Source organism: Juglans regia, chromosome 4 (assembly GCF_001411555.2).
Source record: "Juglans regia cultivar Chandler chromosome 4, Walnut 2.0, whole genome shotgun sequence".
Classification (NCBI taxonomy): domain Eukaryota; kingdom Viridiplantae; phylum Streptophyta; class Magnoliopsida; order Fagales; family Juglandaceae; genus Juglans; species Juglans regia.
In genome coordinates, this window is record NC_049904.1 from 1,539,368 (window position 1) to 1,550,888 (window position 11,521).

Below are 11,521 nucleotides of genomic sequence, written 5' to 3' on the forward strand. Positions count from 1 at the left end.
ATCAGTATATGAGTTTAATGATGCAACATAACTCCTCATCAACAAACAATTTCATGAATGTCTAAAAAGTCAGAGGGAGGGTTGCATTATATATATATATATATATAATGCATGCAATTAGTCAACACGATCGAGAGTCGATGAACCCTAGCTCTAGCTAGTCGGCAGATGTTTAAACTACAAGTAAAATTACATATATATGTACATTTTGAAAAGTTAAACATGGTGATTATCCTGATCAGCAAGATCAAGATTAATTAATGGTGTGTGTGTGTGTGTCTACATATATATGTACTCGTTGTTTTATGAGATCAGATATTTCTTTGGAAACAGGCTAGCTATACATGCATGCATGTCACCATGCCTAGCTAAGAGGTTCATCTAGCTCGATCGTTATTTTATACATACATGCATGTAACTGATCCATGGCTTCACCCTTCTTAATAATTAGTTGATTAGAGAAACTTTCTGATCTACATTAATTCTATATTAATTCAAGATATATTTGATCAGAAAACAGAGCAGAAGTCATGATATTCATGCGTACAACCCCATTAGATAGAGGATGAAATGTAAGAGAACCATGATATATATTTTCCACGTGTCAGTTAATCAAATGGGCTTATGTAATTAACGACCTGCATCATGTTATGAATTAAATTAAAGCTGATCATGAGTATATATGCTTGTGTTGTGGGTTACCAGGTAGTACTTCAAAAGACATTGACCTTCTTGTATCTTATTTAAAACCTAACGTGTCACCGTCCCACACCACCTTTCCCCTAACAAATTAAATAAACTTCTAAAAAAAAAAACCAAAAAATGCTTAAAAATTAAGTGGTTGACATCCAATATGCATGCATGGCGGGAAGCTTTGTTATAAATAGGCTCAAGGAGTACCCTCTCTTCCAAACCACAAAACTGTGCAAACTAACAGAGCTAGCTAGGCACATACAGTACTTACTAGAACAAGCAACTTAGATCTCTTAATTCCCTGATCTCTACCTTTGCCTAGTCTTGTTTTGCTTCAATGACGATCCCAGTGATTGATTTTTCAAAGCTCAACGGCGAGGAGAGGGCCAAGACAATGGCTGAGATCGCCAACGGATGTGAGGAGTGAGGATTCTTCCAGGTACGTGCATGCTTTTCTCTACCACTACTTCCTGATCTGCAATGAATCTACCACACGCCCCACATCATGTGTCTCTTCCATGCCTGGATGTAGCCTCTGCTTGTAGATTTATTTTGTTTGATGCATATTTTTTATGTTTCACAAGAATTTTTAAGGTTCCATCATCATCATTATTGTTACAGCTGGTGAACCATGGAATTCCAAAGGAGCTCCTTGAAAGGGTGAAGAAGGTATGTTCCGAGTGCTATAAGCAGGAAAGAGAAGAAAAATTCAAGAACTCAACACCAGTGAAGCTGTTGAATGAGATAATTGAAAAGAAGAGCGGCAACAAGTTGGAGAATGAGGACTGGGAAGATGTCTTCACTCTCCTAGACGATAACGACCGGACATCTGAAACACCAGGATTCAAGTAAGGAGTACTGCATGTATTTCTTAATGATCAATAGCTAGGCTGGACTAACTGAGTAAAGAAAACAAGTAGGACTGAAGATTCTGATCAGTTCACTCCAAGTTCACAAAAACTTGAACAAGTAGGACTGAAGATTCTGATCAGTGCAGTACTCCAAGTTCACAAAAACTTGGTTTGCTGACAGATTGAAAAGGCTCAAAATGAAGAACACAAAATTCTAGAATAACATTTGGTGTGTTAATACTGATACAATATGGCCATATTCAGCTCTAGCCACCACCATACATGGAAACTTCGATCCGTAGGAATTCATTTTAGTTGTTAGAAATGGCTCGTCCTCGAATAACTTGAGCATTAGTATGCTGATATCATTTGGCCTGTGACACTGATGACAGGGAAACCATGGCTGAATACCGAGCAGAACTGAAGAAATTGGGCGTGAAGGTCATGGAAGTGATGGATGAGAATTTGGGGTTACCCAAGGGATCCATCAAGAAAGTATTTGATGGTGAAGAAGGCAGTGCCTTCTTTGGCACCAAGGTAAGCCACTACCCCCCATGTCCAAATCCAGAGCTGGTGAATGGTCTCCGAGCTCACACCGATGCTGGAGGCGTCATCCTACTTTTCCAAGATGACAAGGTGGGAGGTCTTCAAATCCTCAAAGACGGAGAATGGATCGATGTTCAGCCATTGCCAAATGCCATTGTCATCAACACTGGAGATCAGATTGAGGTCTTAAGCAATGGTCGATATAAGAATGTCTGGCATCGAGTTTTGGCCACACCAGATGGAAACAGAAGATCAATTGCTTCATTTTACAATCCCTCCCTTAAAGCCACATATCCCCTGCACCTCAGCTGGTGGAGAATCTTAAGAAAGAGATGGATCAAGCTTACCCCAAGTTTGTGTTTGGTGACTATATGTCTGTTTATACTGAGCAGAAGTTCCTCCCAAAGGAACCAAGGTTCCAAGTCGTGAGGGCCATGTAAGAAGCAAAAACGTTAATCTTCCTACAAGATGACATATATAACACACACACACACACACACACACACACACATATATATATATATACATGGAGTTTTTTTTTTTCTTTTTTAGTTTATTATGGGCTTAGTGATGAAGATCATTTGCCAACGGGCAAAGGATACCACTGGCGATTGTCTTTCTCAGTACGTTCGCTCATGGAGGACAGAAAGCTATTAATGTGGGTATTAGTGTGTATGTTTCCGATTGCTAGCTGTTTTTCTTTCTTGTTATATATGTAATCATGGGATGCTTAAATCCACATGCCAAGGTCTGCTTTGTATAATATAATTATATAAATTGAGCTTTTGGGTAGCTTCTTTTTCTTGCTACATGAGATGATGGGATGCTAAAATGATCACCATCTTAAGGTCGTTTTCTTTCACATTAGCAATAATATAAAAAGACTGATCCTACGTACAGTTCTTTCAAGTATATTAGGGCTCATTTGGATACAGAAATTATATCATCTCACCTCATCTCATCAGTACAATTTTTTCAAATTCTTATACAAAATATAATAAACAATTCAACTTTTTTAAATATCAAAACAATAATAATATTAAAAAATAATTTTTTAACAATATTTTATTCAATTCATTTAAAATAATTTCATCTCATCTCATCTCATCTCACTATCAAACGAGACAAACTATTTCTAGTAAGAAGCGGTAAAACTATTGTACCTGACCAACTTGTTGAACAAGTTGAGTTTCTTCCGGTACCTCATCAGCTTGCAGCTCGGCCAAATTTACAAAAATAGCACTAGAAAAATGGAAAAACTGAGAATCGAAAACGAATCAGAGCTCAGCTCTGTTCAGTTTGCATAAATCCTAAATATACAATTTTGCCATCCAGGAACACGTACGGGCATTGTATAATTTAGAGCTCTGGCAGCATACTGCTTAGAACTATTTAAGTAACCATGTCAAACTAGCTTGTTTCTCCAACGATCGATTCCTGATATGTGGTTCAATATGGAAATAAGCAACATCAGAATCCGTTACAAGAGAGATTGGGAAATATCCCCTCAAAAAGATGTTGGGGGGACATGGCCATAGGAAAGGGTGAGACCTGTCTCACTCAATCAAAAGTTACAACAAATTCCATTCCAACACCACTATAAGTGTGATCTTCCACACCATTTCTCCGAATAGTATAATTTGAAAATGTATAAAAGCCTCTGTGACATTCCTCGAGGGTATAGAAACACAACCCTCATGTACAGATAAGATGCAGCACTACAAAATTCCTCCAAAGTACCCAATGACAGAATTTCGGTGAACAAAACCTGCAGTAAAAAGTATCTAAAAAGTAAACAATCTCGTTCCCAATAAACAAACTTGTAGTACCTGGCTCAAAGCTACTCTACAAGCTTTCCAGAGTTTCACTCAATTACTTTCATTTTGCCTTTGTTTTCTTGGAAGATCCCTTCTTTGAGGATGAAGATCCCTTCTTTAAGGACTTCTTATGAGGTTTTAAATTTGGTTTCAACTTGCTTGAGGTTGGTGAAGACTTCCCTTTCTGGTTCTTTCGCTTCTCTTTTTTCACGTTGTACATGGTGTCAGCCTAGATCCCAAGCATTACATGTCCATGTGATAAGCAAACCTTCATTTGACTAACAAAGTTGAAGATTTAAACTACCAAGGGAATATTAAACCCGAATGGCTAAAGATTACCTTATCTACATTGAGTATCTCGTGGGAATTCTTAGAGATTAGCTTGTTCAGGACTTTCTCAGTTTGCTCCTTCTCTTGTGAGCCTATCCCTTTTCCTTCCACAACAGGTAGGAACTGAAAGGACATATTGAAGATGTTGAACCACTCCATTACCGAGTACAACTTTTGGTGGAGAAGCATTTGAAGGTAAAATTAACAAACCTTGCGATATTTCCCTTTATGTTGTGCAGGCTTTTCTCCGGGCAACTTCTTGTCAAACTTCCCACCACTGGCTGTTGCACTTGCTGCTATTCCTGCTACATTCACTAGTTCATCTTTAGTGACTTTCTTGGGTGCAGTCTGGGTTCCTGTTATAGGCAACGCTGTGGCAGCTAGTTGGACATGGCTGCAGAAAAAGTTTCCTCAAGTTCCAGTGTTGCAATACAAGAAACGGAAATATAATAAGAAAACACAACAGAAAAGCCTATTTGACCAAGTAACTAAGCCAAGAACTACTCCTACAGCATTGTCAAGATGACAAAAGCCAAAAGCCAACGAGATATATATTATGGGCAAGAAAAGTAAGACTGGGCTGACAATGACTAGATTCACGAGAACTTGGGATAGCCCTGACTAAGTCAAGACGAAGGATCAATTGGGATAGTTAGGCCATCAGAATGGACAAGAAACAGGGTTTTCAAATTGATACTCCACAAGGTCAAGTAAGTTGTTCTTGAATAGTTGGGAAAAGGATTTATGGTGTTCAGTGGAGGTGATCTAGGGCATTCCATCATAATACTGAAGAATAATTGTTGCATTGTCTTATGTGGGTTGTGAGTGTAACCAATACAGTGACATGGAAGCAACCAGAATTCAGCTACTCATCCAAGAAATTTTCTTGAAAAGGCTGACAACTAGACTATAAGCACCAACAACATTGGAGATTGCAAGATCATTGATTCACTCTTAAATTGCAAAGGTGAAAGCACCATTTGTGTCTAGGGGAGTCCAGCAATGGAAAAGAGGAGTGACAAGGGGTAAATCAAAGGAAATTACTTGTACTAACTAAGAAAATATATATACTTTCAGATCTGTAGAGAGGTTATAAAATGGAAAACCTTGGTAAAGCGCCAACTTTTGCCGCTTGTTTCAAGTTCTGCAGCCGATTTTTATCTTGCTTTTCAACACGTTTCCTTTTATCTGCTTGCCTTTTAGCAAAAGGATCCTCCCCTGGCTCTACAAAAAGGTGATTACCATGTCATAACGCAAGAATGTGATATGATATTTTGATGCTTGTAAATTAGTGGATAAAAGATTATTGCTTTATAGTTATGATATCACAATTAGATATCAAACTTCAGTACACTAATTTTAATTTTTTTATATTGTAATTATTTTCACCATTTCGGGGGAAAAAATAAAAAGAAGTACCAATAGATGGCTATTAATTGCAACAAATGATTCATTAACACAGTAAGGTCTTGTTAAATTATTTACCATCAGTTATCTTGGCCTCAATGATTGGTATATTTTCCTCATCATTTGCCCGATCATATCCATAACGACGTTTCTAAGTACCAGTTGGCTCATCATATGATATCTTGTCTTTTTTGCACTTCTTTATACCTGCAAGGTATCTCAAAAATTCATAACCAAGGACATCAAAACTTACCCAAGATAGATCACATAACTGATAACCCATATAGGTTGAATGAGATTATAAAGATGCTAACCTCTCGCTTTGGCAAACAGTTCCCATTTTGTAGGAGGTTTAGGCTTTGGAAGCTGAAAATACAATGTATTTGAGATAATCAATCAAGTGTATATGCTATATATACACAATTAGGAACTGCATGGCACATTGTACAATTTAGTTCTAAAAAATGAGATGATGAACAAATACAGATTCCTCTACTAGGAACATGCATCTCCTCATATTTTAAGTTGCAGAAGTAGTTTCCTTCAGTGGTCTTGAAGCTTCCTAAGCAACTAAACCAAGTGCCATCAACACATTCACCTCTCTCTCAAAATAGTTGCCATCAAAAACCTTGTTCCCCAACTAGAAAGTTGCAGAAGCTACTGTAATAGTGCATTTTGGCAACAGAAATCCAACAAGGTAGACAGTTCTATCAATACCAATTATAAGCCATCTTACTTATATACGAACTACGGATTACTTATGAAAGGAAGTTATGATCTATGTTTTCTCACGTTCAGCCCAACCAAAGAACGCACAGAAACGGTATCGATTACATGGTAAAGATGCAATCCGGATATATGAAATACATATATCTGGAAGACAAAATAGAGATACATATATATAGGAGTGATAAACGGTCCAATCGGACCAACCGTTTCGGTCCGGACCAGACCGGACCAAGACTTAGACCGGTCCACATTTTAGAGGACCGAAAACATTCGGTCCGGTCCACGGTCTAGGGTTTTTTCGGACCGGACCGAATGAAAAATAAAAAAATATATATATTTTATATATAATAATTGTACAATTAACAATATAAATTTTTAAATATATTATTAATACTTGTTAATATTCTATAAATTAACAATATTTTATATATATCTTCATCTAACCTATCACTATTAACAATATAAAATTTTAAATATGCTATTAACACTTGTTAATATTCTATGAATTAATAAATATATAATATAAATTTGTTAATTATATAGTAATTATATAAATTAATAATATAATTTTCATCTAATTTATTATCATTGACCATATAAAATATTTTTTTATTGAGTTTGTTACATAATCCACATTAATAAGTCACTTAATTTAATTTAGTATTTTAAATAAATTTTTTTATTAATTATTTAAAAAAAAAAAAAAAAATAGGCCGGACCGACTAGACCAGACCTGTCGGTCCGGTCCTTTTGGGTGTTCGGTCCTGTCCGGTCTGGAAAAATGATGGACCGAAAATATTCGATCCATCACCAGACCAGACCGGACCGTTTGCAGCCCTACATATATAGATAAAAGGAAGAACTCACAAGCTTCTCTCTAGGCAGTCTTGTTGTTGGTGGGGGTAACTTGACCTGGGGACCATCTACGTCCACAGTTGAAGGTACGTTGAACAGAGTATTGAAGGTACGTTGAACAGAGTATTTGCAATGGCTTGAACTAACTCAATGCCCTTCTCTAGACATTCCTTCACTAACTCCTCTCTATGATGATTGGAAATATTAATTTTTTGATAAGTGTAATAGGGTTTAAAATATTAATTAAAAACAGATATATAAAATTCCCGACTCAGACCAAAGAAGCAACATTCCACGCAGAATGAGGATCTGAAAAATAAAACTTTGCAGAACTCGAACAAATGTAAGACAAAATGGGTTATCACCACATAGAGGTTAAACATCCATGTGCACGTTATTTGAGGCATTAAACACGAGGTAATAGATTTCAATATCTTCATGTGCATAGAGAAGCTTCTTTCCTTAAAACCTAACCTGGATGAAGGTTGGGAGGGAAATTGGTGGTGAGGATTGAAGGCAAAGAGATTGCCAAGGTCGATCTCGAACTGCGACATCTCCATCTCCGACCGCTTCTTCCTTGGTGTGCTATTTGGTTTAGCTCTGCAGCTCAGCAACTAAATCAGAGCCCTACAATGAAAACAAGCAGCAACTAAATCAGAACACTAATGGAGAGGCACCCCATCCGCTGATCCACAGGCTATGCATAAGAGCAACTTTTTTTTTTTTTTGTTCCTTCAAGTAAAAAAGAGGAACTTTATTTCAGAAAATGCCATCAAAAACAGTTCCCACTGTTGAACTCTAAGCTCCAAAATTTGGACTACGAACGATCTTTTTTCAAATAAAACACGAATTAGTATATTCCGAACTACAACTTGTCTACCATTAGTCACAGCAGCTAACCCAAACAAAGTGTTGAATCAATACACTCATCCACGTGATCAACATCATGCATCAAAACCTTTGAACTAGTAACAAAGCCCAAGCTCTTGATTTCCTCCATTAGTCCACCCAATGCAAGGTATATCTCTTCACAATGGGAGTGGGAATGATCTTCTGCATTAAAAGCATGCACCTCATTGTGAACTTCCATCCAACTCCAACCAGGGACTTTTTTCACCCCATTTTCTCTCATAAGCCTGGTCACGCTAGCCTTTGCATCCCACAGCCTAAGACGCCCATACATGTTCGAGAGAAGAACATAAGTGCAGTGCTCTTCAGGCTCTATCTCTAGCAAAAGGCTTGCTACCTGAGTAGCTAATTCAATGTCACCACAAATCCTACAGGCCCCAAGTAAAGTCTTCCATACCATTGCATCAGGTTCAAAAGGCATTGCCTCAATCAAAGCTTTTGCCTCACTGAGACACCCAGCACGCCCATATAGATCAACCCCACAGGCATAATGCTCCATTCTCGGTGGAATCCCATATTCTGATTCCATAGATTTCAGAAACCTGCATCCTTCCTCTAGCAAGCCAATATGGCTACATGCACTTAGGATCGCAACAAATGTTATATGATCAGGTTTCACCCTACTCTCTTTCATTAGGTCGAAGAGGTCAAGTGCAATATTTCCCTGCCCATGTTGTGCATACCCAAAAATGATCGAATTCCAAGTGATTGAGCTGTCTTTGGGGGTGCCTTCAAAGGATTTCCTAGCATCTTCAATGATCCCACACTTGGAATACATGAAGATCAATGAGCTTGCAACAAATTCATTGGACTCGAATCCTGACTTAAGTGCCAAGACATGAACCTGTTGACCCAATTGGAGGGTTGCTATATCTGAGCAAGATCTAAGAACAGCTGAAAAGGTATAGTGATCAATGTCTTCTACCACAGATCTCATGTGTCCAAAGAATTTCAAGGCATCTTCACTCAAGCCAATTTGCGAAAGTCCAGTCAAAATAGAATTCCAAGAAACACGGTCCTTGGACTCCATGGCTTCGAAAATGAGCAATGCTTCTTCCATGGATCTGTTATTTGATTTGAGATACATGGCTATTAATGCATTAGATATCGGTACTGATTGTTCCAGTCCCCTTTTTATTACCAATCCCTGCAAGGATTTCCCATGGTTTTTATGTGCTCCATCAAAACAAGCACTAATGACACTAGTGTAAGTATAGATGTCTGGATCAAACCCAAGCCATTGCATATCCATGAAGAGTTTAAATGCAAGTTCTTCTTTATTGTGTACAAGGTAAGAAGCGAGCATGGAATTCCATGTCACCAAATCCCGGTTGCCAATAGCACCATCAAATACTCTTTAGGCATCTTCTATGGACCCACACTCTGAATATGAAGTGATTAAGGCATTGCATACAGTATTGTCAAATGCCCGCCCGTGTTTTATGATTTTACCATGAATCTGCATTGCTAACATGTAAAACTCAGTATTATTGAGCAATGTCAAAAGCGGAGCAAATGTACCATCATCAAGTTCCACATGCTCCCGCTCCATGCAATCTAACAGCCAAAATGCAGTCCCAGGATCACCAACCAGCACATAACCAGCTATCAGTGCATTCCACGAAACTGAGTTACGCTCTGGTATGCACTGAAACACCACATATGCATCCTCAACTCTCCCGCACTTCGCATACATGTCCAAAAGTGCACTACCCGAATAAACATTTGCAGCATAGCCCATCTTGACCATCATCGAATGCACTTGCTCCCCAATATCAAGCCGATAAGCAGAAGCAACCCCCTTGAGTATGCTTCCAAATGTATACCCATCAAAATCAAAGCCACATATCTTCATGGTTCTTAGAATCTCGAACGCAGTCTCGACGTTCCCACAATGTACATACCCAGCGATCATTGTATTCCAAGAAACAGTGTCTCTGCGGGGCATTTCCACGAACAGCGTGCGGGCAAAACATAATTCCCTGGATTTCGCATACAAACTTAGAATATTGTTCGCGGTGTAGATGTCAGCGATGGCACCTAATTTGATTGCCCGACAATGGATTTCTAAAACCTTGAACAAAGAACACGCAGAGCTCTCGATGAGAGAGTGGAATGGCCTCATTCATTAGCATAGATAAAGAGGCAGAAATCTACAATTTACACGAGAAACTTTCCCAAGCAATATATCAAAGAACTCATTCACTGATTAATATGGGCTTGCCGTGAGAAGGAGCTGGGTGGTGCTTCCCATTTGCTGCCGTGATGCTTGTGGCGGCCTCCATTGGTCACGGTCGCGGTTCCGGAGAGGGGACAAACAGAGGGTAGAGAGAGAGGGGAAAGAGGCAGACGGAGAGTAGTAAATAACGGCAGCAGAGGAGCCCGGCGACAGCCTAGTGGCACACTGCGGCGCTGGGACAGAGGAGAAGTCAGGGGCAGAGACCGAGACAGACGGCGTGGGGCCTGTCTTCTTGGAAGGCGGGGAGAGGTGCTCGACGCAAGGGGGCTCTGAGGCGTCGTGTGGTGGCCAGAACCAGGGAGAGCAGTGCAGCACAGACCGACGGGAACTGAGGGCGGGCGACGTGAGTGGCGACGGAAACAGGATTGCAGATAAGTATGAGAGAGAGAGAGACACTCGACAGAGAGAGAAATACGGCAGATTGAAGTACTTAACGGCGGCCTTAAGTCCAACGGCAGACGGAGGACGGCGAAGCACGGCGTTTCTGGTTGGGTTGGTGTCACACTTCGAAGGGCAGTTCAGTTCGAGACAAGAGAACTGAGGGAGTTAGGGTTTTGTCGTCTGATGAGGAAGCGGTCTTCTGGGCTGGGCTTGTTCACAGGCCGACGGGTGGTGGCTGTTTTATAAATTGAGTCCATGTTAAGTCCAGTTATCTTTTATGTTTTTAGTCCAATGGACCAGTCAGCCGAACATCAGAGTCTGTTATCCATTTTGTCATGTAGTAAGTGTCTGTTTGTTACGTTGCAGTATGTCAATCTTATAAAATTTGAGCTGAATATAAACTTATCATAAAAAAATAAAGATAGCATGCACGTGTTTCAAATTAAATAGAAATATCGTTTATTCAAGAATGTACATGAAATGGAAATCAATGGTACTCATGTTAAAATAATATTGGAGCCATGATGTAATGATCTAGCTAGAGTACTTACGTACAAAAACTTTTATTTAGATCAACTTGATGATCATGACAAATCAATGAAAATGATCGATTGATGTAAAGGTCTGCGAGACCATATATACTTCCAATCAATGCCTGATCTCAATCGGTATATAAATTAAGAATGCAAAATAAAGAATTAATTAGTGAATATTTGGAAAAATCATGATTAATTAGTTCTTGACTTGCATTTATTAACATTTTT

General features: G+C 39.0%; 2 protein-coding genes and 2 pseudogenes across 2 annotated transcripts; 1 reads left to right on the forward strand and 3 right to left on the reverse strand.

The window, feature by feature from the left end:
* The first annotated feature begins 1,030 nt into the window (after window positions 1–1,030).
* On the forward strand, window positions 1,031–2,530 carry LOC108995156 (annotated as a pseudogene).
* Window positions 2,531–3,650: 1,120 nt separating this feature from the next.
* LOC108995194 lies at window positions 3,651–10,912 on the reverse strand (annotated as a pseudogene).
* LOC118348284 (putative pentatricopeptide repeat-containing protein At3g25970) lies at window positions 8,124–8,771 on the reverse strand. Its single transcript, XM_035689645.1, has one exon. The coding sequence runs from the start codon at window positions 8,769–8,771 to the stop codon at window positions 8,124–8,126; it is 648 nt and encodes a 215-aa protein (XP_035545538.1).
* LOC118348285 (putative pentatricopeptide repeat-containing protein At3g25970) lies at window positions 9,495–10,262 on the reverse strand. Its single transcript, XM_035689646.1, has one exon. The coding sequence runs from the start codon at window positions 10,260–10,262 to the stop codon at window positions 9,495–9,497; it is 768 nt and encodes a 255-aa protein (XP_035545539.1).
* Window positions 10,913–11,521: the final 609 nt, after the last annotated feature.

Excerpts from the sequence above, each read along its gene's own strand:
- LOC118348284 (XM_035689645.1), bottom strand. The coding sequence starts at position 8,771 with ATGAAAGAGAGTAGGGTGAAACCTGATCATATAACATTTGTTGCGATC.
- LOC118348285 (XM_035689646.1), bottom strand. The coding sequence starts at position 10,262 with ATGAGGCCATTCCACTCTCTCATCGAGAGCTCTGCGTGTTCTTTGTTC.